This window comes from Pelecanus crispus, chromosome 6 (assembly GCF_030463565.1).
Source record: "Pelecanus crispus isolate bPelCri1 chromosome 6, bPelCri1.pri, whole genome shotgun sequence".
Taxonomy (NCBI): Eukaryota; Metazoa; Chordata; class Aves; order Pelecaniformes; family Pelecanidae; genus Pelecanus; species Pelecanus crispus.
In genome coordinates, this window is record NC_134648.1 from 13,461,881 (window position 1) to 13,489,560 (window position 27,680).

The window sequence follows — 27,680 nt, forward strand, 5'->3', positions numbered from 1 at the left end:
ATGTTGCAGTCTCTCAGTAGCACAGTGAATAGTCAAACACAACCTGCCTTTTTTGCCAGGCATATCCTAGTAGCCTTTTTCCCCTAATTTTTCTTAAACTTTTTCTCCATAGTTTATTCACGACTTTGGAATCCACAAACAATTATTTATGCTCTTTCCTCAAGATGGATGGTGTGAACTATACAATTAACATCAACAACTGATCAAATTAAATTTCCTAATGAACCTGACTTGCTAGTATTATAGCTGTTAATATTGCCAGAAACATCTATCATCTTGAAATACATTAGCATTTCTCCAATTTGACCACAGCTTAAGGAAGGAGAAGGCAACTTTTTTTATATGCAGATAACCTAACAAATTTATTTGGTAGCTGAGCAACCACAAGGTCACCAGGAAATACAGAACATCCCTATTAAAGTGCATTAAAATACAGTTAGGTTCTGAGAAATGTCGCTGAGGAAAAGCAATATAGTTCACACATGAATCTCCTCATGGCAGGGAGTTAATTTCTGTTTTAAACAGAGTTCAGTGATTTTTGGCAGCTCATTTTTATAAAAACAATAGAGTGAAAAAATGAAATTAAAACAAAATGCCCCACACAAAGTAATTGTAAAAAAAACAAACAAAAAAAGCCCCAACAAACCCCGTGTGCTTCTCTTCATTCTTCTTGCTGGCTTCTGTTATTCCCGATTTAAATGACATGCTAAAATTCTTTGCCAGAACAGGACTTGTTTTCCACTAAGAATATAAATAGTTCCGTTCAGGTCAATAGGTTAACAGTCCCTGCTTAAATGTTTCATTAAAATGAGTAGTTTATATAAGCCTCAGCTGGCTCCAGCTTTCAGTAGGTTAATCAAAAGGGTACAAGTTATGCATAAAAGTAATACATGATTTTATATAGACATATTTAAAATAATTTTTATAGGATTGAACTAATTGAGCAAAACCAGTTAAACTGAAGCTCATGTGCAGACATAAACGTGCTATTGAATAAAACCTTTGTTTTTTATACTTACCCAAAATAGCTTTAACAAAGTTACAGGACTAACTGCATCCACACCCAAAGCTTGAGTTATTTTAAGCAACTCTTCTTCTGTTTTAATGTGCTAGTCTGGATCTTTGCTTATCAAAGACTTTACATCTAAACCTTTGAAGAGGAGATTGACATATAATCCATAGAACATTAATTAACAGTGATCATGTTTAACCATGAAGTCCTTGATAGCACTACATAAACTCTAAATTGCTTGCATGGTACAAAAGTTAAGTTCTGATGCAACTTAACATACTTCTGCTTTTCTTCCAAGTTCTCTGAGATCTCAGCAACTTTATTTTAAATCTGTACTTATTCTAATTTTGTTTGCTCACCACAGTTAAAAACATGACTGAAGGGTGGTGAGGAGATCAGGGAGGGAAAACTGGCTCACAGTCTCAGAGTGACTCACTTTCAGGAAGAAGCTTTAGTTAGACCCTGCTGAGGCTCAGCCTTAAGAGGTCATTCACTCTTCCTCCTCCCTGCAGAAGCTTAATTACTCCTTGTTAGCCAAATAACAAGTACTTGTCAGGGGGGTTCTAACCAGAGGAAAGATTATGCATTTGAACTGTTACTAATTTTGTTTTATGCCACTGGGTCAGCTAAACTGCCATCAAGGAAAGAATTCAGACACATCAGCAACTCACAGTTTTTTGCTTATTGTTAGCCCAGAGAAAATCTTCCTGAACTGTGGCTAGACCAGTTGTTTTCATTCTCCACGGGAAAACAACTAAAATTGAAGCGAAAACTAAAATTGAAGCGAAAACTAAAATTGAAGCGAAAACTAAAATTGAAGCGAAAACTAAAATTGAAGCGAAAACTAAAATTGAAGCGAAAACTAAAATTGAAGCGAAAACTAAAATTGAAGCGAAAACTAAAATTGAAGCGAACAGAAGTTGAAGACCATTAAGCCAACTTTGTAGCAAACTTTATTTCCAGTATCTGCCATTTCACAGCCGTCTCAGTAGAAAATAAAACTAAAGCGAATGCCAGTGTTCGTGATCAATGTGTTACGGTTTCTGAGCAGATTAGTTCCACCACAAAACATCTCAAGGAAGCATTGGGGGACCGTGTAAAAGCCAGTAAGTATATTTGACATTATACTGTAACCCAGTCCTCAAGCCATTTGAGGAGTTTGGTTTTTCCGCTATTTTTAAATGCTTTGAAAGTTTTATCTCTGGCCTTATGCACATGGCTCAAACATTCTCACTGAAACTATGTAGAAATTAAGCATGAAAATTATTTTAAGTGAAAGGAAGCTGCATTAGATGCTGAATCACAGAATGCTTTGGGTTGGAAGGGACCTTCAGAGGTCATCTAGCCCAACCCCCCTGCAGTGAGCAGGGACAGCTTTAGCCAGATCAGGTTGCTCAGAGCCCCGTCCAACCTGACCTTGAGTGTTGCCAGGGATGGGGCCTCCACTGCCTCTGTGGGCAACCTGTTCCAGTGCTTCACCACCCTCATTGTAAAAAACTTCTTCCTTATATCCAGTCTAAATCTGTTCTTCTTTAGTTTAAATCCATTATTCCTAGTCCTGTCACAACAGGCCTTGCTAAAAAGATCACCCCCATCCTTCCTATAGGCCCCCTTTAAGTACTGAAAGGCCACAATAAGGTCTCCTCGCAGCCTTCTCTTCTCCAGGCTGAACAACCCCAACTCTCTCAGCCTGGCCTTGTAGGAGAGGTGCTCCAGCCCTTGGATCATATTTGTGGCCCTCTTCTGGACCTGCTCCAACAGTTCCATGTCCTTCTTGTGCTGAGGGCCCCAGAGCTGGACGCAGTACTGCAGGTGAGGTCTCACCAGAGCAGAGCAGAGGGGCAGAATCCCCTCCCTCGACCTGCTGGCCACGCTGCTTTTGATGGAGCCCAGGACACGGTTGGCTTTCTGGGCTGCAAGCGCACATTGTTGGCTCATGTCCAGTTTTTCATCCACCAGGACCCCCAAGTCCTTCTCCGCAGGGCTGCTCTCAATCCCTTCATCCCCCAGCCTGTATTGATATTGGGGGTCAGAATCAGAATGGCAGCTCAGTCTCTCCTACAAAAAAAAAAAGTTAATTTTCCATTAACTTCTAAGACTTCTAGAGCAATCTTTAGAGCAATTCCAGCAAAGCACACCTACTTTACTGTAGTGTCGTGGTTTAACCCCAGTCAGCAACTAAGCATCACACAGCCGCTTGCTCACCCTCCCTCTGCCCGGTGGGATGGGGGAGAGAATCGGGGGGGGTGGGGGTGGGGTGGGGGGAGTAAAACCTGGGGGTTGAGATAAAGGCAGTTTAATAGGACACCAGAGGAAGAGAAAGTAATAATAATGATAGAAGAATATACAAAACAAGTGATGCACAATACAGTTGCTCCCTACCTGCTGACCGATGCTCAGCCTGTCCCTGAGCAGTGTTCGCTGCCCCCGGCCAACTCCCCCCAGTTCATATACTGAGCATGACATCATATGGTATGGAATAGCCCTTTGGGCTGGTTGGATCAGCTGTCGTGGCTGTGCCCTCTCCCAGTTTCTTGTGCACCTGGCAGAGCATGGGAAGCTGAAAACTCCTCAACTAATATAAACACTACTTAGCAACAACTAAAACATCACTGTGTTATCAACATTATTCTCATACTAAATCCAAAACACAGCACTACGAGCTACTAGGAAGAAAATTAACTCTATCCCAGCTGAAACCAGGACATACAGTTTTCTGCTATTTATACACATATGCACAACAAATGCATTTCTAGTCAAACTTGAGGAGAGACATAATGAAGAGGTAAAACACAGAGCATTAAGTTACTTTTCAGTTCCTCCCTGATAACACACTTCTTACTCTACACTAGTAGCTGATAAGGTATTTCTCACCAAGTTAGAGAACTCACCATAGAACAGATTATCACAGATACCTTACCTGCAGAAAAGAAGAGGAAATGAAATCCCAGGCGTGTACTGCAGTAACCATCTGATACCATGTTTTGGGATGGAAACTGGAGAGAGAAATGGTCAGTGGAAAAAGGCATTTAAGCAGGATTAGTGTAGAAGACTGTCAATCAATATCGACTTGGTGCCTACAAGACCAAAAGGAGATTAAAATCCCACTTGCTGAGACATGGAACAAATATATGGGGAGATTCTGCCCTAAACATCTTATCACCTAAGTAGCTGAGAGTGAAGAGGTAAGAGGAAACAGCTGCAGAGGTAGGAAGATCACCCAAGGCTGGGAATATGTAGTATTTCTCCTGTCCCCCCCCCCATCCCTATCCTGCAGAACACCTTGCCTAAAATAATTTCATTAGTGGTGCATTCTGTTGTCTGTAAATCAATAGATGAACAAGATCTCCGTCAGGATGCAGGCTGAACATGCAGAATCTTTTCCTGCGCATAAATGCTAATTCGGTAACAGCAGCAGTTTTTATGTCCATTAACCCACCTATCTGGCAGTAACCCTAGGGATACATAGAAGATCATTAATTAGAATTAGGCCAGTTATTCTGCTTTCATCTTGAGTCAGAGAAATCAGTTGAGACCAGCATGATTATTCAGATGGCATGCTAAATATTGATGCTGAATATTAGAAGGGAGTCAAATAACTGGCAAAAGGAAGACCTTTGAAACTAATTCTTCAGATTTTTCAAGACTATCCAGAATCTCAGATAATTCTTAAGCATGTACAATCTCAGATCTCTGAGCAACAGTAATAAATTGTTTCCTGTTTAATTAGACACAGCAATATTCTGTCCTCAAGGGACCTCCTTTTCCCCTACGCCAATCCCATTATGCTTTGGGAAGATAGCATCTTCATCCAATTCCAACTGTTTAAACAGAAGCAGGAGTTTAATTTCCTGTGTGTTGTCCTGCCCAGTCGCTGCTTCTCCCTGCTTTCTCTCTGCAGTGTTTTTTGAGACAAGAACCTATGTGTCAACCCAGCAGCCTCCAACCAGGGGAGCTTGCAGCTCACTCTCAGATGGTTTCCACAGTTCACTGAAAGAAGGTAGGGTTCAGACAGGGAACAGCCCTGCTTTTGACTCTTGCTGGCCATTGCTTTAGACCTGAGTCCTCAAGCACAGCTATAGCAGTGATACTCGTAGGTAGCACACATGCACAATTTATGAAGCGTGCATACATGTTATATACCAAATCACAGATACGGTGAAATCAAGAGGATGCCTTTTCCAAGCCTACAGGACTGGGATGGGTGCAGATGAAAAAATAAAAGTCAAAACTTACCTGAGCTACTGCTGGCAAGAATAGTCAATCACTACTGCAGAACAAGATAATTATTTCTGACATTTAGGGTCAAGTGTCATACTAGCACACACACACGTTAAAGACAAAAATTTAGTGTACAGTTGACTATTTTGTCCAGCAGGTGTTGCTGGAGACTACAACACACACTAAAGACAAGGTCAAGCTGGTCAGCTTTTGGTAGGGGGTCAAAAAATGCATGGCACTTCCCCCCCCCCCCCCCCCCCCCCCCATTTCCACAAGAAGAATAGGGTGACCAAATATACTTTTATTCATGAAACTTTTAAATGTTATAGTCTAAAGTAATGCAGTCTATGAAATTGAAATGCTATTTTCAAATATACAAGCAGTGCCTACCTCCATTTCTAGGTGGAGGTAAAGCTTATCTATAACTTCATAAAAAAGCCAAGTAGTCAGTAAGTTTTTCAGGTTCTACATCTTACCAATTCAGATCCATCCCAAACAGAATAAAACATGTTATTAGGTCTGTGGTAATCAAGAGCTTGTAGCGGGGGGGGAGGAAATCAGTGAGCTGATAGGTCAAGGTCAGGCTGGATGGGGCTCTGAGCAGCCTACTCTAGTTGAAGATGCCCCTGCTCATTGCAGGGGGGTTGGACTAGATGACCTTTAAAGGTCCCTTCCAACCAAAGCATTCTATGATTCTATAACACTTGGAAACTGGAAAAAAAAAAAACCAAAAAACCTAGACAAATATTGTGTATCAATAGCTTAACAAAACCAAAACCAAAACAGAGACTAAGATGACCTTAGTAATTCTAGCTGGTTAACCCTGTGTGAATTCATGGCAAAAATTGCTGGGAGTTTGATATGCAATCTGTGAAAATAGAACAACAATTTCTAGTTCTGCTATAGTTTCCAACCGGAAGGTGCTAACTTCTCTTTACAGACATATTCCTCGTGCATCTGTCGGCCTTCATGGCTATAATGGACCAGCAGTATGCATGACTATCACAGTACTGTTTTCTGGAAAAGATGTTGTCCAAGTAAATCCAATTTTGTTTTGATAGTAATGGTGTAAATAGAACTTCATATAGTATTTGAGTACCATATGGGACTCAAAATATTTTAAAAAATACAGCATTTATGATTTAATTATAATGGATTAGCCTGCAAAAAAAAAAAAAAAAAAAAGAAAAACTAAGGACCGTCAATACTTCTACAGGTAGTCCAAGGAAAGGTTTGATTCACAAGATGAATTATCCAAAAAGTGAATCAATCCTTGATACTTGAAATTCCCATTAAGAAGTTGCGGGGGGGTGTGTGTGGTTTAATACTTTCTTTTGTTTGTTTCCAACAAGAACTAGTTTTGTACAGTCAAATGGAATACAATTCATCCACAAATAAATCATTTAGATGGAACAATTTCAGAATATTCTTTTGGAAAGCAGCATTTGTCAGTGTTAAGTGGTGTCATGTCTTTACAGGAAGCTAATTCTGTAAGAGCTTTAGTCCACCACACCACCCACTCTTTGGGCACAAGATGCAGCAAGACTAAGCAAGACTAGACAGATAGTGTTGTCCAGTAACGTATCATTAGAAGATGAATTACAGACACTGGATTTATATTCAAAGACAGAAGACAAAGCAGCAGACAAGTATCTAGAGGAGGTGGGGATATGAAATACCTTCTTTGAGTTATTTTTAGGTTCTCTTTCTGTGTAGTTCTTCAAGAAGTCAGGTACTCTGATCACAAAAGTTAAGGTACTATGCTACCTCTGTATTGGAAAATTAAGCTACATGATTTCACAAGAAAAAGGGTTAAACATTAAGTGTAGCTATTTTGAATAACCCATTTGCCATCCAACTCTAATCCTTGCTTCTTAAATTGAGATAAAGCTTTCTTCTTAAAGTGCTGAAGTTCATCTCGTTACACCATGCTTGCTAGAATTTCTTCAGCTGACATCTGACTTCCTACATTTTGCGAGAGGGTAGTAGCTACTTCTTCCACCTGAAAAGGTGGCTTGCTTAACTACATCCAAGTTTTGCCCAAATGCTGTTTTTGCAATAAATTGGTAAGCTGCCAAAATTACTGTAAGATTGTTTCTATCAAAAAAGAAGAACCCTTCAGTGTCAGTAAAAACGGGTACCGCTTCTCACTCAGCAAGCATCTGAATCATGACTCGCTGGATGCTGGGAGTATTCATGGGAAGCATTAATGCACACTTTCCAAATTCTCTGCCTCCTCCCGCTGGCCACTGTTGGGGCCAGGATTCTCAGCCTCACCAATGGCCTCAGGCAAGCTTATGAAAATTTGAGATAAAATTTCACTATTCTTACTGCTCCCATAAACTACTTAAAAATGCTGAAGCTCCTTTTTAAACATTCTCCTTGGCAGACAGGAGAAAGTTAAAACATCCAAAGCCACTTCAGTTGCATGGTTTAGGCTGGGCATCCCTTCCATGGCAGATACAAAACCTGTGACCAATAGAATAGAATCATAGAATCATTTTAGTTGGAAAAGACCTTTACATTCATCAAGTCTAAGCATAAAACTAGCACTGCCAAGTCCACCACTAAACCATGGCGCTAAGCACATCTACACGTCTTTTAAATACCTCCAGGGATGGGGACTCAACCACCTCTCTGGGCAGCCTGTTCCAATGCTTGACCGCTCTTTCCATTAAGAAATTTTTCCTAATATCCAATCTAAACCTCCCCTGGTGCAGCTTGAGGCCATTTCCTCTCATCCTATCGCTAACTACTTGGGAGAAGAGACCAACACCCACCTCACTACAACCTCCTTTCAGGTAGTTGTAGAGAGCGATAAGGTCTCCCCTCAGCCTCCTCTTCTCCAGGCTAAACAGTCCCAGTTCCCTCAGCCGCTCCTCATAAGACCTGGCTCCAGACCCTTCACCAACTTTGTTGCCCTTCTCTGGACATGCTCCAGCACCTCAATGTCCTTCTTGTAGTGAGGGGCCCAAAACTGGACACAGTATTCCAGGTGCAGCCTCACCACTGCCGAGTACAGGGGGACGATCACCTCCCTGCTCCTGCTGGCCACACTATTCCTGATACAAGCCAGGATGCTGTTGGCCTTCTTGGCCACCTGGGCACACTGCTGGCTCATGTTCAGCTGGCTGTCAACCAACACCCCCAGGTCCTTTTCAGCCAGGCAGCTTTCCAGCCACTCTTGCCCAAGCCCGTAGTGTTGCATGGGGTTGTTGTGACCCAAGTGCAGGACCCGGCACTTGGCCTTGTTGAACCTCACACAGTTGGCCTCGGCCCATCAGTCCAGCCCGTCCAGATCCCTCTGTAGAGCCTTCCTACCCTCCAGCAGATCGACACTCACGCCCAGCCTGGTGTGGTCTGCAAACTGACTGAGGGGCGCATTCGATCCCCTTGTCCAGATCACTGATAAAGATATGAAACAGAACTGGCCCCAATACCTGGGGACCACCACTTGTGACCAGCCACCAACTGAATTTAACTCCATTCACCACAACTCTTTTGTGCCCGGCCATCCAGCCAGTTTTTTTCCCAGCGAAGAGTACACCTCCACAAGCGTACATAGCTACTGTGTATGGCTTGTTTGTGCAGCAATACCTGTACTGATGTTACAAGCCTCTGAAAATGAGTGATGCAAGAGCATGTAATTATAGGTAGATCAAATTTATTTACACTATAGGGGAATAAAGGTTTATTAAGTTTGTTGATCCCCCACCAATTGGTATTTATGACTGTTTAGAAGTATGCTTTAAGAGAGGTCTCATTTAGCATAAATGAACATCAAAATGCTGCACAAAACCATAAGAAATATTCTAAGTTCTCTCGCAAACAAGACAGGACTATCATACAAAGTAAAAACTTAAAGATATTCCAGTCTATCAATTTCTACTGATGAGAACTGCATATTCAGAGAATAAAGTTACCTAAACCAAGCCTCTGAATTTCACTGTCACATATGAAGAGCACCAAGACCTCTTACAAATAAAAATACTTAGCAGTTTTTATTTGCTAATTGCAAAGTTAACTTTTATGATAGTCCATTCAATTCACATACAGCTTCTCTGACAGTCACCTGCGACTTTAATACAGCAATGTAAGAGCTTCCCCAATGGGCTAATCTACTAAGCCTTTATTACTTTTACTGTATATCTCTTCCTTACATGAAGTGGAATACAAATGCATACATATTTTGCATCCATGCCACAGAACATGCTGTTCTTGCATTCCCTGGACTATTCCAATTCCTCCCACTGCTTTCTTCCCAACTTCTAACCAAGCAGTTCTCTTCCCATTCCATGAGTTTTCCTCCTTACCTCAGACCCAGGTCTTTCTTCACATAGTTTCATCTAGTCCTCCATCTTCACAGTCATGGGTTCCACTTGAAATCTTCCAGCGGCTTCGTCTTTCCAACATGCAGTACCATTTCTGAAGCTGTAGAGACAGACTGCTATAGATACTAACGCACAGACTGTGGTGCTTCTCTCCTAACGTAACTATCAGTGAGTATGTTATCTCAGTCCCACTCTCATGAGAGGAAACCACAAGCATTACGCAGGAGCAGGAAGCAGATCTAATCAGGACTTGTCATTGTGTATTCCTGACTCAATATTTTATTTCCACAACTATAGAGTTAAATAAGTGTTAGACAATATTAAACAAAGTTTTTAACTTTAATATTCAAATTCAACACTAGTAAGAACAAATAGAGCACAAATGGGAAACATTGTTTAAACTAAAATTAATGAAGAGATAAGCCAGTAATTAGAACAGTTCTATTTTTTAGCAACATCTGTCAGCCTATGTCCAACATCAGTACAGGTTCTGACAGCCACATTCTGTTCATTTTGGAACTTAAAACTGAATACCTAAGGTTTGCCTGTTGGCACCTCAGACTGCAGTTTCGGTATAGTATACTGTAAGTACGATCAAATTTATGTACATAAACAATTAAGAACAACCTGAACACTTACACTAAACAATTATTTACAAGTATTCCAACATTAAAAAAAAAATACAATAGCCTCAAGAATGGACAACTGAAGAGAATACCAACATTTAGAGAACCTTATTAGAAAGAACTACAAAACATCAATAGCCAAGACATTAACAATTGCACTACACTAATACAGAGTCCAAATATTAAATTGGTGCATTATTTCACAATGCACTAGCTTCAAGAGAAAAATGCTGCCTTCACTAAAATGCAGCTTAGATTTGTTTCACGTAATTGTTTTAACAAGAAGCCTATTAACACAATAATGATTGTTTTAATGCTACAGTTTACAGCGAGGACAACAAACTAAAAATAGCAGCAGTTCCACATGGCACTTAATTCCACAGGTTTCTAAGCTGTGGTTTATGCAATGCCTACAAAGTGCTCCCAGTTGAATATACAAATAAAATTCACAATAAAGGTCTACCTGGCATCAGGTACATTGAGTGTAGGTGGCCTTAAAGCCTGTCTTTCAAAATTTATTCCCCTCTGCTCCAAAAAAAAAAAATCAGTAACTGTCAAAGCAAGGCCCCCTCCCTCCGTCTTAAAGATCATTAGGGATATTACTTCTTATTACAATGCCGTAACACTACAAAGCAGCACACCACTATAGTGGTTAACCCTGGGACGATGTAACATCTAACAGTGTAACTGAAAGGCTTATGGATTAACATCCAGGATCCTCCATAGACAAGATAGTAACGGAGTCCATTAACTCAAATGGTTAATACAGCTAATCAGCCGTATTGTACAAGTAAAAACCCAGAAGCAATTCCTGTAAAACTTGTGACACTGACACAGGACGAGAAACCAGGAATTGAATGCTTTCAATTCCTTAGGCTTCAGTCTGGCAGAGATGCTATAGCCATCCTCAGTAGTTCGTTTAGACTTCATAGTTAGTATATAGTAAGACTAACTGAGCGGTTCATTTTCTTTCCAATGAGTCGAGATGGTCTGTTTTGTGTCGTAGATCTAGTTGTCATTCTGTCAGTGAACAGTGCTCGCTCCTCAGCTGCGGCCTTTGCCATCTGTGCCTTCTTCAGCTCTCTGCAAGACATCAAGAGAGTCATGCTTATGCAAGGGTATCAGTAAGGACTACAGGCATATCACAGCAAAAGCGTTTCAAATGAATTACAGCGGTTCGGAACTTAAGACTTGCCGTCAATTTAGGTCACTAAGACCATTATCACTCACGCCCACCTGTTTACAACCCAGAGGACAGTGATGTTCATTACTTGTCCAGATGTTCTCTCTTTTGAACAACAAGGGAAGGAAATGACAAATTCACACAACTCGGTCAGATTTTGAAATCCAGCCTTTTATAAGCAGCTCCACACATCAATTACCAGAACACAGTAGGATGCTGTTTACTTTGTAGTACAAGCCATATGATAAATCACTGAAGAGCTAGTTACTGAGGTTTGCCCAAGTGAGGCATTCATCCACAACTGAACTTCTGCAGAAGATTCAGACAGACACACGCTTAGGTGAACATAGATGAACGTAACTAGCAAAAGACAACTCGGGAACCATCCTTTTCCTTTTGCATACCCACGTCAAAAGCTTATCACCACCTAAATCTTTTTTGCCCAACATAAAAATTTGAGCCCCAAACCGCAAGGCTGAGTCACTGAAGGTAGCACAGACCACTGTCCCTGTGCAACATTCTGTCAACTATTCTGTTTCAGAGAATTACCAATACTCAGTCTGAGGATGAAGTTAAATAAAAAACTCAGGATAAAACTATGAAATAGTCTGTCTAAAGAACAAAGTTACCTTTATCAAGGGTTTCCCCACACACCCCTTTTCTCCTTTCCTTAAATGCTGACATACGGCTAAGTGTAAGGATTCCCCCCCATACTCTTTTCCTTCCCCTATCCCAAACTATCCCTCAAAGAGTTTTCTCTACCGTAAGAACTAGCATTTGTAATCTCACTTCACCTCTGGACTCCAAAGCAAATTTTACAAGCTTGCTGCATTATTGGTGTAGGTGTATTTAGTTTTAAGTTACATGTGTTAGTTTAATAAGCTACTCCCATTCTTGTAAGCCAGAGTATTACTCATTAACACCCATGCCCCATCTAATCCTCCCCACATTATCACTGTGTCAGTTCACTGCAAGAGAATGCAATCAATTTTTAGTCATCTTCCCTAACAACTGAATGTCAGTCACAAATGCACACACACGTATGCACCCACCCACCGCACCATTACCAGGAAATTAATTTTTATAATGTACTTCCATTCTTCCCTAGAAGTCTAATCTTGAATTCTTCCTTCCTCTGAAGGAGACAACACAGTAGAAGAGCTGACCTTCCTTACAAGGATTCCTTTCACGGATGATAACTTACATACACAAGTGGTATCTTAAATGGGTCAAATGCAGGAGCGTTAAAAAAAACAAAATAAAACAAAATAAACGAAGAATACCTACCTGAACTATTTTATGGAACACCATCCCATGCAATGTTAAAAATTACTGTGGATAAGTGTTCTTTTTAAATCATTCTTGGATTTACAGTTATTTTATAAAGATGTACCCTACTTGTTGCCAGGCCAGAAGTAGTCTTCACAAATATTAGCTTTGCCAACTTCCCCTTTCACATGATAAAAAAAAATGTTGTCTTTATACAAGCAAGCAAGTCACCTCAGCAAATCTGTCCTGGAATAATCTGCACAAACTGTCCAATTATTCTTTCTGCAATCAGTGCAATTCGTAAGATTATAAAGATAACCATCTAAAATGGCAAGTCTGGCTGCATTCAGACTGTAGCAATGGCAAGATAAGCAGATAGCAACGGAGAGAATCCAAACGTGAAGTCAACAACTTCATTCAAAATGAGCCAGTCAGAAAGTACTCTGGTACTTTGGTGTTCCATATTCCCCCATAAAAGCCTGCCTATAATATGTGTAAAGTTACCTGCAGTGAAAGATTCAGATGATTGCTTCTTAACTTACTAACTCTTTCTCTGAAACTTACGCAGAAATCAGACTTTCCTAAAGGGAATCTCTTCTTCAAAGCTTTAATCCAGAGTTGAGTGTTTGAACAAAGGGTAGGACAAGATGACCTCCCAATACAAATGGTTCTCTGGTAACCTACTAACACTGCTGTGTAAAAGTCAAATTAGTCCAAAAACATTCCTTATGTGCCATTTCATCTAAGTTCAAAACAGCTCATTTAAGTCACATTTACCAACATGTTTCAATGTACAGATGACCCAGGGAAGACACAGACTCAAATAATATAGATGTAAGCTACACTATACAAATCACAAAAGTATGCGTTATGCTTGAAACTTTTTTTTTAAAAAAACTGTCATGTTTTGTATGCCTTGAATACTAATAGCGTACTTGACAATCCCTTAGAGTGTTCAAGAAGTTCCTTCTATGGGGAAAGCTCCTTTTAAAGTTGCATAACCCACTTTGTACTCTCATGTATGTACATGCATACAGATTTGTGGACCTCATGCAGAAACAAGGACAGTCCCGTTTTATCATCACTCTACTATCATATGAAAACCCATTAGAAATTAAGTTATATTTAAGGACCCCAAGGAACTACTTACTTCTGCAAGAGCGAGTTTTTGAATTTTTCAGCATTCAGTTCTATCCGGAGCTGCTCTGCACTCTTTTTTGCAGCAGAGAGAAGCACTGAATGCTTGACTAGTGCCACAGCTGAAGGCCTTTTCTCTGGATCAGGATTAATCATAACCTTAGAAGAAAGAAAATAAGGCATTCTAGTTGAGGCCAGTAATACAGTAAATTACAGTAACCAGTAAGCCACTGGTACGAGAGTTCTTACTTTTAGTAAGTCTAGTAATTCTTGAGAAAGCACTTGTGGTATTCTAGGTAGTTTTCCTTGTCGAATTTCATGCCATTGGTCCCCATTAGTCGGAAGTGGTTCAGCCCCAGCAGCACAGACAACAGTCAGAGCAAGAGCAAAAATATCCGCTTTTGGCAAATGAGTGTAGTTCTTGAAAAAATAAAGAAAAATAAAGAAAAATAAATTTACTACACATGCCAACCAGTGTAAGAAGAAATCTAACAGACAGCTAAACTATTCAGCACTGCACACATCCACAATATTACATTCCCCTTTAAGTATTACCACTGTTCAAGAGAATACCATTTAGGAAGTTTCTGCTCCAGCAAGGAGGCAGCAGACAGCAACTCATTACTCTAAAGAAAACAGCATACAGACCTAACATCACTGTTTTCCACAAACAGAACAGTTACCTCTTGTAGGACTTCATTTGCAAGAAAACGGCTATCACCTTCCTCCACTTGCGGACTAGATACTCGAGTTACATGACCAAGGTCACCTGCAAAAAGAAAAGAAAGTTATTTTTCAGAAGACAAATAGACAATGCAATTCTTTTGAGCACAAGTATGCTGCTTCTCACCTATTTTAAATATGACTCTATCAGACGACCAGTCATCATCATCACCTTCTTCTGAAGTTGTACTCGGGACTGATGTCCTAGATATGAAAATATTACCTGAAAAAGAGCAGAATTATTAAAAAAAACCCAAAAAAACCACAACCAAAAAAACCCAAACAAACTTCTGTCCAATTTCTACTTCATCTAGTTTCACTACCATTTGCTTTAGCCAAACAGAAGTTGTATACATACCCAGTTCCTAGAGCAAGAAACTATGACTTACTCTGGCCCCTCTGCTGGGAAGGGAGCCAAGTGTTATGCAAGTAGAGTCAATTACAAAAAACAGGACCCAAGATAAACTCAACAACAGTTTACCTTTGCTAGCCAATTTTGTAACTGACATCTTTGTACTCCTATTTAGAACTTCAGTGAAGAACTTAAGAGTTAGTAAGGTGTGGCTAACTGCTAATTTTTCTACAGCAGATTAAGTTAACTGAGGAAATTGTCAATACAGAGTAAAGCAGTTTACAAACTTACTAGGTTTGATATCCATGTGTACCAGTGACATCGAATGAATGTACTTTAAACCTCGAGCCACCTGAAGTAGCAGGTCCTTCAGTTCTGGTTCAGTAAAGTAACGCATATTCCTGTAATTTTCACTTATGGCATCTGCTAAACTGCCACCTAAAACAACATTAAAGAAAACAACTAATTATTTTACATCAAACAGTTGTCAAAGTAATGACAACTTGCTTCCAAAAGCAAGTACAACTGGCTTCCAGAATTAACAGTGAATATATCACCAAGAACTTGCTGATGATCATAGAATGGTTTGGGTTGGAAGGGACCTTTAGAGGTCATCTAGCCCACCCGGCCCCTGCAGTGAGCAGGGACAGCTTTAACTACATCAGGTTGCTCAGAGCCCCGTCCAACCTGACCTTGAGTGTTTCTAGGGATGGGGCCTCCACTGCCTCTCTGGGCAACCTGCTCCAATGCTTGACCACCCTCACTGTAAAAAATTTCTTCCTTATATCCAGTCTAAATCTGTTCTTCTTTAGTTTAAATCCATTATTCCTTGTCCTGTCACAACAGGCCTTGCTAAAAAGATTGCCCCTGTCTTTCCTATAGGCCCCCTTTAAGTACTGAAAGGCCGCAATAAGGTCTCCTCGCAGCCTTCTCTTCTCCAGGCTGAACAGCCCCAACTCTCTCAGCCTGGCCTCATAGGAGAGGTGCTCCAGCCCTCGGATCATATTTGTGGCCCTCTTCTGGACCTGCTCCCACAATTCTATGTCCTTCTCGTGCTGAGGGCTCCAGAGCTGGATGCAGTACTCCAGGTGAGGTCTCACCAGAGCAGAGCAGAGGGGCAGAATCACCTCCCTTGACCTGCTGGCCATGCTTCTTTTGATGCAGCCCAGGATATGGTTGGCTTTCTGGGCTGCAAGCACACATTGTTGGCTCACGTCCAGCTTTTCATCAATGTGCGCTTGCAGCCCAGAAAGCCAACCGTAGGATTGATATGTATCCTATGATACACAGAAAGTGTAAAATCTAGTGCTGTATCCCCTCTTTGTAGCCATGTAATATAATGAAATTATTTTTCTGCTGTAGTCTGTGCAAATTACAGGATACCAACACAAGGAAAAATACCTCCCTCTCTCTTCCAAATCTCTGGCAGGGTATCAACCATAGCAAAAAGCTTCAGAAATCAGGTCCACCTCCCTTTTTAAAGGAAACTCTCTGGTAATTTTCTCTATTCCAGCTTGTACTATTGTACAGAAGAAAGAACAGTTTTGCTGCTCACAAATGCTTCACTGTACTTCCAATGTTCCTGAACATGTAAGACACTCCCTGCAATTTTGTATAGTTTTTGCTTCATATATCTGATATGCCTTTTCCAACAAAAGGGAACATCAGACACGTTTGAGACAAAGACAACGATGGTATGAGCTATGTGTAGGGCAACCAATTCCTAACGAGTGCTAGGGCTCTGTAGACATACCTGTGTATCTCCAAAAATTAGATTTTTTGAAAGCAAGTTCAGAACAAGCCATAAACTTTACTTACCATTGCAATATTCATTCTGTATAAGCATATGATCGTCTTCTGCCCATGCAGAGTAATATCTTACTACATGAGAATGCTGTCCCAGAACTGCATGTGCATAGACCTCTCTTAAAGCATTTTGCCTGTTAGAGTCACAAAAAGTAACAGCACACAAGAATATTGAGGTGAAATTAGTCGAGTTTCAGCTTGATAGAAACACTTATTACAGTATCATGCCCCTCTGCCAGCTCAGGTTTCTAATTAAAGTCTTCATAATGAGTTCTGTGGCACCTTAAGGTGGATTTATATTTATATCCAAACAGCTAAAATAATTCACATTGTATTAAAAGACTTAAGTATATAGAACATCAAAAATCAGGTTTTGTTGTAGATAATTCGTGAGGGAGCTGCCACTTCCATTACACACTTTCCAACCAGCAGCAAGCTTTGAGAAACATCATTCAAGTTTTAGGAAAAAACTAATGATGATCATAAGCCAGGAGTATGACTGAACTCATCCTAACTTCTTATGTGTAAAGTAAGTCTGGTATGCAATTTTGAGCAACTCAGACTTGTGGAGTTTTATATTATAACTATTAGAACAGTGGGGGGGAAAAAAAGTCATGAATCGCAGGCTCATTCACAAATGCCAAAAAATACCCCAAAACTGACTTAAGTAATCTGCACGTCACTCAAGTTGACAAGGATGAGGACCTAATGGGGAACATTGCTTTCCTTTCATATCTCAAAGGATCATCACTGCAGTTTATTCCTACAGCCCCTCCTGCCATTAATGCAAGTAAGCATTATTCCTACTTTCCAGATGAGAACAATCTGTTTCCACACAGACTATTGGGACAAATGCCTGCTAGGAGAAAGGCCAAGTAGCCTTTCCTCCCCAGTACTGCAGTTTTCAGAAAAAAATAAAAGATGTAAAGTGACTTCAAAATTTTATCTAGTTTACATTAAATTCATGTATATTTATACTTTTCTCTTAAATGCCTTCTCTAGACACCAATACAAAGAGACATGGGAGGAAAAAGCACCAAGAGGTGACTTCTAATAGGAAGAAATACTCACTCATCCACTGAGCCAGCTAAGGGTTTCTTGGATCGCTTTATTGCATAGATACAGCCGTCAAGCCTCTTTACACATTTAAACACAGAACCAAATTCACCAGATCCAATCTTCTCCAACTCATGAAATTCGGTTGCATACCGTGACTTCATATTACTTTCTGTTATTGTTATCCTCTGCAAAGATTAGAAAGGAAGATACTTAGATCTGCAGATACACAAACTGCCAAACTTAGTATCAAGTTCTAAAGATTTAATTACCTTAGCAGGTCTGATTGTTTCATCTTCAGGCTCTCCATCACTTGCATCCATGTCCTCTCCACAAGAGCTGAAATTCACACCAGTTACTTTTGCAGAAGTAATATGGCTTAAGTAAACTTAAAACTGAAGTCTAGCAGCTGTTGATTTTTCTGAGATCTAATTCTCCCATTCTACCCAAGTTTAGTTTAACTAATTGAACGCTAGACATTTGTAAGCCCAAACTCATCAAATGAAGGTACCACGCTAAAATCTTTGTCATTTCTTTCTTCATGTTTCGTACTAGTATTTAATGTGGTTTTCCCTTCTCAAGAAAAGACTGTGTGCATAGCTCATTCAGTCAGGTAAAAAGACTGTAGGACACAGCCTAGTCTATCCTCTCTGTATACTCATCAAAAGATCTGGTGCTAAATGGTTATTTCATAATATCATGCAGATACTTTAAGAGCTATATTATGCATTACTAACAGATTTGCAAGGAAAAATACTTTCACAGAAGCAATTTGTAACAAAACTTTTGCAGATAAAAGTAGTTCTAAAGATAAGCTTAACAAAGGAAGATGCAAGTTACTCACTCATTCCAGTGCGTTCTCTTTCTCCTACGACATTTTCCTTCGGAGTTGTGAAGGAACATGGAATCAGGAGTGAAGGGATTAATGTTCACATGAGGTGTTTGTCTAATATCTTCTTCTTGCTTCTCCAATTTCCCAACATTCATAAATAGAGAGCCCCCTCGAAGTTTGACTGAGCTGGAACCTATTCCTTGTGCTTTAGAGAGCAAACTCTATTTATTAAAAAAAAAGAAGAAGAAGAAGAAGAAAAGACATTTATAGCCTCAATATTGCTTTAGACACAGTCAGGTCATGCTTGAAAGCCATCATTACTGTACTGTGTAATCAAAGTTAGCATGAGTTGTTCAAAATACCTGCATTTCCACCAAAAAGAATTCCAAAGAAACTACTGGGCTTTACACTCTACACAAAAACAGTTAAAGAAAACACTGAATGTTAAAGTAATTTTTAATAGGCAGGAAAGGTTATGAGAGCAGTGTTTTTCTGTCTTTAATCATGTCATCACCTAAACTTCTTGGACAATTCTTTGTCCATGAAACGAACACATCTGAAACTCACAGACCATCCTGGGCTATTATCACCATCATTTTCACATGCAAGATATGGAAGTTAGATCAGACATAGGAAGTTATCTTCGGTGACTACAAATTTAGGTGGCAAGCTAAAAAGAAAAAGTAAATAAAAGATTTGATGCTGATGTACAGATGCCTCTTCATAAGCCTACAAAGAATTGCTCAAGAATTGACAGTACTGTTGCACCCTCAGTTTAATATCCAAAACAGATCTTTTGGGTACTAATTTGTCAGACCAGGTATTTTCCAGGCACATGACGAAGCCTCTCCCAGTCAGATAGGGAAGTTTGCACCTGAGTCTCCTGCATCCTGGTGAGGATGCCAACCACTGACCTACTGGATCACAAGCAGGAGTATTGCCTTATCCTAGCAAGGCCTTACAAAATAAAGACTTGACATAACTAAAGCCTAAACCACCATAGGGAAGAAGGCTGATACTTGGGAATCTCAACTGCACTCCCCAAATCTGGACTAGATGAAGACCTTTAAGTAACTGCGCGTCTCAACACACATTTCAATACTTCCACTGGATACCTTAACCAACTGATTCTTCCAGATTCCAAAGACAACCTCTCCAAGATAACCCATGTAGAATTTGGGCACCTAATTTAAGACTGCCACTGAACTGCTGTGGTAAAACCTTGGTTTTAGTGTCACAATCCACAAGACTCTTGCATTTCTGAAGCATCTGCTCCTGACTCAGTACAAGATCATCACTAATTTTGCTATTTCCAAAGACGTACCACTGACTTCTACCAGTGAAACCTCATTTGAGATGGAAGCTGTAGAAAACCAATTAACAAGGTTGCCTTCCTTGCACCTTAAGTCAGTTGTTTTCAATCTATAGTCTATAGACCCCTGGGAGATTATCCCCGGGGATTATCCCTGGATTAATTCTGAAGGAGTATGAAAAGTAATGAAGAAAGCAAGCCTATTATCACTAGATTTAAATTCACTATACGGTGTTTTACATGAGCGTTGAGTTCAAAAGTTGAAATGCCTTGCAAACGTCTGTTATTGACAGAGTTAAGAGCTACCTATCCCTTTAAGCTTTCAAATCCATCAGTTTAACAGCATCTGCTACTCAAACAGCTTTTTGCATTTGATGCGAGAAGAGCGCAGACGCTGACCTTGCACTGGCATACAGCACAACAACGGCAGTACTCAAGCAAGACGTACTAATTTATTGACAGACACGCAGGAGCGAATTGCGATTCAAGCTTTAACTTTCTGGTTATGAAAGTACAAATGCCCACGCGACACTAAAATACTTCGAGAGTTTAATATTCTCCTTTCACCTTTTTAAAAGCCTTTTCCACAAAACGTAGCAAAAGCAGGGTACTTACATATGTATAAATAACATACATGAAAATGTAACAACGTATTTACCAATACATACGACAGATATACACAGAAGGGGGACCGTCCCACGCCCCCAGCCACCCCGCGGGCCCAGAGGCCCGGCCGGGGGCGGCGGTACCCCTCCGGCCTCCCCGCCCCGCCGGAGAGGCGGCGCCTCACGGCCCCTCACGCGCCGCCCGCCCCCTCCCCCCGCCCGGCCGGGCCGGGCCCACCGGCGCGCGGAGCCCGAGCGAGCGAGCGGCCGCCCAGCGGCGCGGGCGGAGCCTCGCCCCCCGCGGCTTACATAACCGTAACGGCCGGGCCGCAGGCAGATCCCGCGGCGGACGCCAAGTTGCCGTTGGGGGCGGGCGGGGCGGTGCAAGCGGCCGCCGCCCCCTAGCCCCCGGCATTGCGAGCGCCGGGCGCGGCGCGGTGCCCCCCCCGCAGGCCGCCGGGAGCGCGCCGGCCGCCGAGCACTGCCCGACCCGGCAACCCCCCCCGTCCTCCGCCCCGTCCTCCGCCCTCTCCCCGGGCAGGCGGCCCCGCAGCGCGGCGGAGCGCTCCGGCGCCAGGGCGGGTGCCTCACCTTGGGGGTGTGCGGCGTGTCGAACAGGCGCAGCTTGCGGAAAGTCTTGTGAGGCGGGGTGCCGGGGTAGTCGGGCAGCGGCGAGCTGGGCTCCTCGCTCCGCACCCGGTAGCCGCTCGCTGCTGAGTGCGGCGGAGAGCGCCCGCAGTAACGGCGGCCCTTCGGGGGGGGTGAGGGCGAGCCGGCCATGAAATAGGCTCCGGGGGACTTCACCGGAGAGGAGCCGAAGCCCTCCTCCTCCCACGAGTCCCCTTCGTCCGGCAGCGGCGCCGCCGCTGGCTCCATCTCCTCCTCCTCCTCCTCCAGCAGGGGCGGGTCGCCCCGCGCCGGGGTGCGAGCCGCCGAGAGCGGCGAGTCCGCCTCTTGGAAGGCCGAGTCCTCGCCGGTGCTGTTGCCGCTGCTGCCGCCTTCCTCCTCCTCGTCGTCCTCCTCCTCCTCGCAGTCGCTGTTGCCGCTCAGGAACAGCAGCTTCTGCCGGATCGGGGCGGCCGCCCGCCGGGCCGAGACCCGCCGCGGCGGCGCCGCCTGCTGCTGCAAGCTCAGGAAGCTCATGGCGGCTCGCTGCGAGCCCCGCTCACGGCCGAACCCGGCCGCGCCGCGCCCGCTGTCGCTGCGCTGCCCCGCGTCCCCTCGCCGCGCTACGCCCCTGGGTGCGGCGGCGGCGGCTCCGCACGGCGCTGTCCCCGGGCACGGCTCGCCTCGCGCTGTTCGGACTCCGCGGCTTTCCCGCGACCGTTAGTCACGTGGCGCGCACGCCAGCCAATCACGCCCGCCCACTCGGTTTGAAAACACGGAGGGAGGAGGCGGATCTACACACGGCCGCGTCACAGGCCGCTTTGGCGCGAACGCCGCGAGCGGTGCGGGCGGAGGGGGCGGGGCGGGGGTGGGGTTCGCCAGCCGAAACCGGCCCTGGGGCGGCCGCACGTACATGTCGGCGCGGGCGAGGCGCCATCTTAGCCCGGCGGCGCGGCCCCGCCCAGCCCGGGCGGCGGGGCGCGGGGAGGGCCGGGCCGGGCCGGGCCGGGCCGGTACCGCTCCGGAGCGGGCGTTGGACGGGCGGGAGCCCGAGCTGAGGCAGGGTGCAGCTCCCCCCCTCACAGCAAGGTGCTTTTGCTCCCGTTTGGTTGCCGGAAGAGTGCGCAAAGATGTCCGTTTGCTGTGCCCCAAACCAGTAACTCCTTTTGGGCCAGTTAAAGACGGCCTTTTTAACTAAACCAAAAAAATCAATACATTCCAAATAACTCGATTCATGTGATTTGAAATGCAGTCAGAAACACAGGAGCCTCAAATGCAGCACCCCATGCTGCTAACGATAACTGCGACAAGACACACTCAAACGAGCCAGAAGTGTCGGCACAACGAATGTGATTTGCAGTGCATGCCATTCATCAGACAGACCGTCTCCCTGCAGATGCCACAACTTTTGCCTCGGCTTCATTTTCCGTCTCGTACCACCTTGATTAAACATAACCCAATAAATAAACCCACCAATCCCTCTCCTGTACCAAATCGCCTTAACCCGCCAATCTCTCCTGTACCAAATCACCTTAAAATAAACCCTTTGGGTAACAAAAGGTCCTGAAAACAGTTTTTTCCAGCCACAGGAGCCTCGAACAACGCGAAGAAAGCCAGGTGCGTATCCCTGCGTAGTTTCTTGCTGCTTCCCGAGGCTTTCCGGGCAGGTGCACCATCCCCTGGACGTGCAGGTAGCGCCAGGGGTTCGCTTCCCCGAGAACTGAGGGCATGTGGGACGCTTGGACCCCGGGACACAGCCCCTCTTCTGTCAGCCTGTGCCCCCGGCCAGCCTCCTCCCCAAAGCCTACCCCTCCTCGCCTGGAGGACAAAAACCTCATCTGCTGAAAATGGGACACCTCTACAGAGGTGCAGCATGGTCTGACTGCAAGTCTGAAAGCTTCAAAGATAAACTAAACCACCTAGGGCCCAGTCAATAGAAAATAAAAGTTTTGTACTTAACCATGTTTCCATTGCGTGCCAATCTCGGGTCGCTGGGCCGCTATGTCTGTGGGCAGAAGCCTCAGAAGCAACTTCAGACACGGTTCCAGCTCCTGCAGCCGGGGCGCAGACGTTCCCACTGCTGAAGGAAAGGGCTGTGGTCAACAGCAGGGCTCAGAAGCCTTTTTCTGCTGCCTGCTGAAACAGGACACCTGTATCTCCCAACAGGTAATTATTTTTAGACAGATTTTCTATTGAGGCCCCGGGATACTTTTTTTCCCCTCTTTTCACACCGGTGCTGTTCACGCAACTGCTGCTCTCCAAGTCCCTGTGCTATTGGGACATAAGAAACGCCACAGGGATGCTAGTGTCCCATACTCCACATCTTCTAGCAATGCCTCCTTTTTTAGCCTCTTCTGCCTGAAAATACCCATTTCTTTGTGGAGAGCTGCCATGCAGCGTGGCACAACTGTCCCCAATGGCTTTCTTTGGTACCCTGGCCGGGATTGAACCAGCAGCGTGTGTGGGGATGACTGCCTGTGCCACCAGCATTGCATGAATGTTAAGAGCGTTTTAAATTAATTTGGCTAATATAAATCTGTACTCACACACACTCCCCCGTGCCTGCGCAGTGAAATGGTTTTGCTTGGAGCTTCGTCACCTTGAGATGTGTGGGTCACTACCCTTTTCTTTTGTAAGGCCTACAAAGAAACATTTCCGCTTAAATACATCACTACGTATTTCTCACATTTTCAATGGCTTGAAAGCTTAAGACAGTTTTTGTTCTCAGGACAAGCAGTGGCGAGCCACAAGAACATGATTTTTGAGTTTATGGAAGCCTCCTGAAAACTAGTTTCAGAAAACTGGAAGTAGCCAACAAAACCTATGAAAATGTGATTGGGCAGCGTTTACAGAGATACAGCTACATCAAGCCAAGTGCTGTAAACACACTTGGTGTGCAGTAATTTAGAATCACAATAATGTCCCATTAAAAATACTCATTTTTAAAACTGAAATGTACTGTATAGCAAATACTCACTTGAAGCAGTTGCATTTTAGAACAGATGATGTAAGAGAAGGCTGTTAAAGAAATACAACCTCAATCTCTTTGTCAATTAATAAATAGTCCACAGAGGGAGAAGCACAGCAATTCCTAATAAGTGACTCCAAACAACCTAGCCACTGGCTGTGGCTTGCTTCAGTCATATATGAAGTTTCCTTTTCTTTAAAAAAGATTAAAGAATTTAAGCTTTCAATAAATATCTCCCCCTGAAATGTCAAAGCTGCAGTTTCCTTCCCAAATTCAACCTAAATATAAATGGTGCTTTATTGCTTTATAGAGTCTACAGACACAGGTATTTAGTGAGCGTATATAGGAAACTGAAATTCAGAAGCCCCGTTGTATAGATTTTAACTAATTAATTGCTAATCACTGGAACAGTTTAAGTGGGACAAAATCAAATGGAACAAGTCAGAGTTTGTACAGAGAAGGAAGTATTTCTGAAGAGAAGACAAAGATACAACAGGAAAGGAAAAAAGGAATAGAGAAAGAAATAAACAGTGGTAACACAATTGTTTTAAAAGAAAGTTTATTTCCAAACTGAGAGCAAATAAGAAAGGGAAGTACGGAATAAATACATAACTACAACAAAATGCGTAGTTGCTATATAAGGACTGCATTCATAGGCTCTACATATTTGCTGTTCTGAATTTGCATCAGTTGTTCTTTCACTGTAGTTTGTCGGGATCATAAACAGTTGTGTTGAAGATGATTTTCCCCCAGACTGAGTGTGGCAACTCTACTATCCTGTCCACCACGACAACTGCTATAACTAGCACTAGGAGGCCTATAAACAGCCTAACTAAAAAGCACTGTATAGCCAATTCCCTTAGTCAGACAGCACATTAGCAATGGACATCACAGGAGGAAGAGAGGCGAGTGGGCAAGAGCTCTGCAGGCTTCCACTGCGCCATACTTTACAAGCCAAATTCATCCCAAATTCCCTGAAGCTGATTAAATTGCACCTTTGAGCCTCTGTAGATCTTGCAAACTAAAGCCCTGATCCTCCAAACAGATGTAACAGCACCTAACCTGATTGTCCAGGCAGCACCTGACTGATATTCCTACAAATTCGAATGGTTTAAGGGTTTTCAAGATACATTTGCAAAATTGGCTTTGCGTTTTCTTTAGTACTTGCTTTTAAATTAAAAAATAAGTATATCAGTTTGGTGCAGTGAAGATTTTACTACCAGAAATACTTATCTGGAGCAGCACACACTCACTGACAAACAGCTACTATTAACTAGGAGTTTTCAAGCTCAAGCGAAACCATTGTTCCCTCTTTTGTGGGTAGGAGGGGAACCCAAATAATGATGAATGGGAAAGAAATGGAACAATGGCCAATTTGTCTAGCTGTCAGAGGAAACTGCCACAGAAGTGGGTACACTGCCATCTTGTCAGGATTTCCTGCACTTACAAGGTCATCTGCAGTCCCCCAAAACCACTTTGATCAAATTGGAAGAGTTCTGCCAAAAACTAGATGAAACCCATTCTACATCAGCCATCATAGTTGTGAAACTATGATGAGTTCATCTTATTATGAGAAGGGTAGATAGAGTGAAAAAGCAGAAGAGGACGAAGGCCAAGTTGCTTATATGAAAAACAGAAACACTACAGCCACCTGTACCAAGGCTGTTGCTGGAGAACTGAGAGCAGGAACAGATCTCATTAGGTCATGCAGAGAGGAAATTAGGCAAAAGCCCAGCTAGAACTCAATCTGGCCACTCTTGTAAGAGATAATAAAAAATGTTTCTACAAATACATTAACAACAAAAAGAGAGCCAAGGAGAATCTCCATCCTTTTTGCTGGATGCGGGGAGGAACATTGTCACCAAGGATGAGAAAAAGGCTGAGGTACTTAATGCCTTCTTTGCCTCAGTCTTTAATAACCAGACCAGATATCCCCAGGGCATTCAGCCCCCTGAGCTGGAAGACAGGGACAGGGAGCAGAATGGAGCCCCCATAGTCCAGGAGGAAGCAGTTAACGACCTGCTACACCACCTGGACACTCATAAGTCTATGGGGCCAGATGGGATCCACCCAAGAGTACTGAGGGAGCTGGTGGAGGAGCTTACCAAGCCACTCTCCACCATCTATCAGCAGTCCTGGTTGACAGGGGAGGTCCCAGATGACTGGAGGCTTGCCAGTGTGACACCCATCTACAAGAAGGGCTGGAAAGAGGATCCGGGGAACTACAGGCCTGTCAGCCTGACCTCGGTGCTGGGGAAGATTACGGAGCGGTTCATCCTGAGTACACTCAACAGGCATGTATATGCAGGTCAACCAGGGGATCCGGCCCAGCCAGCACGAGTTCATGAAAGGCAGGTCCTGCTCTACCAACCTGATCTCCTTCTATGACCTGGTGACCTGCTTAGTGGATGAGGGAAAGGCTGTGGATGTCATCTACCTGGACTTCAGTAAAGCCTTTGACACAGTCTCCCATAGCATTCTCCTTGGGAATTTGGTGGCTCATGGCCTAGGCAGGTGTACTCTTCACTGGGTAAAAAACTGGCTGGATGCTGAGCCCACAGAGTAGTGGTGAATGGAGTTAAATCCAGTTGGTGACCAGTCACGAGCAGTGTTCCCCAGGGCTCCGTTTTGGGGCCAGTCTTGTTTAATATCTTTATCAACGATCTGGATGAGGGGATTGAGTGCACCCTCAGTAAGTTTGCAGGTGACACCAAACTGGGTGGAAGTGTTGATCTGCTCGAGGGAGGATGGCCCTGCAGAGGGATGTGGACAGGCTGGATCGATGGGCCGAGGCCAACTGTATGAGGTTCAACAAGGCCAAGTGCTGGGTCCTGCACTTGGGTCACAACAACCCCATGCAGCGCTACAGGCTTGGGGAAGAGTGGCTGGAAAGCTGCCTCACAGAAAAGGACCTGGGGGTGCTGGTTGACAGCCAGCTGAACATGAGCCAGCAGTGTGCCCAGGTGGCCAAGAAGGCCAACAGCATGCTGGCTTGTATCAGGAATAGTGTGGCCAGCAGGAGCAGGGAGGTGATTGTCCCCCTGTACTCAGCGCTGGTGAGGCCCGCACCTCCAATACTGTGTCCAGTTTGGGGTCCCTCAGTACAAGAAGGACATTGAGTTGCTGGAGCATGTCCAGAGAAGGGCAACAAAGTCGGTGAAGGGTCTGGAGCACAGGCCTTATGAGGAGTGGCTGAGGGAACTGGGGTTGCTTAGCCTGGAGAAGAGGAGGCTTAGGAGGAGACCTTATCACTCGCTTACAACTACCTGAAAGGAGGTTGTAGCAAGGTGGGTGTTGGTCTCTTCTCCCAAGTAGTTAGCAATAGGACGAGAGGAAATGGGCTCAAGCTGCGTCAGGGGAGGTTTAGATTGGATATTAGGAAAAATTTCTTCATGGAAAGGGTAGTCAAGCATTGGAAGAGGCTGCCCAGAGAGGTGGTGGAGTCACCATCCCTGGAGGTGTTCAAAAAACAGGTAGATGTGGCACTTGGGGACATGGTTTAGTAGGCATGGTGGTGTTGGGTTGATGGTTGGACTGATGACCTTGGAGATCCTTTCCAACCTTAAGGATTCCTAGTTTTTACTTTTATTAAAAAATAATCCAGCCACCAAGCCAGGAAACATGAAATTCTTACTCTAGCC

The 27,680-nt window shown here is 43.6% G+C and overlaps 2 protein-coding genes across 6 annotated transcripts in view; both read right to left on the minus strand.

Moving 5' to 3' along the window:
* Nucleotides 1-7,589: 7,589 nt before the first annotated feature.
* On the minus strand, nucleotides 7,590-21,608 carry WEE1 (WEE1 G2 checkpoint kinase). 3 transcript variants are annotated; one of them, XM_075713292.1, is made up of 13 exons: nucleotides 21,057-21,608; nucleotides 18,561-18,769; nucleotides 17,989-18,055; nucleotides 17,732-17,904; nucleotides 16,673-16,794; nucleotides 15,146-15,292; nucleotides 14,630-14,725; nucleotides 14,463-14,548; nucleotides 14,029-14,199; nucleotides 13,793-13,938; nucleotides 11,144-11,273; nucleotides 9,547-9,664; nucleotides 7,590-7,702 (listed from the first exon to the last, which is right to left on the minus strand). In XM_075713292.1, exons 1-12 carry the CDS (start codon nucleotides 21,606-21,608, stop codon nucleotides 9,566-9,568), a joined length of 1,998 nt encoding a protein of 665 aa, XP_075569407.1. In that variant the 3' UTR covers nucleotides 7,590-7,702; nucleotides 9,547-9,565. The 3 variants fall into 3 exon arrangements, with proteins under 3 accessions (XP_075569407.1, XP_075569408.1, XP_075569409.1); XM_075713293.1 differs by lacking the exons at nucleotides 7,590-7,702; nucleotides 9,547-9,664 and having other exon boundaries at nucleotides 9,937-11,273; XM_075713294.1 differs by lacking the exons at nucleotides 7,590-7,702; nucleotides 9,547-9,664; nucleotides 11,144-11,273 and adding an exon at nucleotides 11,478-11,682.
* Nucleotides 21,609-23,040: 1,432 nt separating this feature from the next.
* The window catches only part of ZNF143 (zinc finger protein 143), a 51,334-nt gene continuing 46,694 nt past the window's right edge, over nucleotides 23,041-27,680 (minus strand). For all 3 annotated transcript variants that reach the window (XR_012831155.1, XR_012831154.1, XR_012831153.1), the window contains exons 21-22: nucleotides 23,618-23,710; nucleotides 23,041-23,151 (exon numbers count right to left, since the gene is read on the minus strand). The gene's annotated coding sequence lies outside the window, so the exon portion shown is untranslated. The remainder of the gene's footprint in view (nucleotides 23,152-23,617; nucleotides 23,711-27,680) is intronic.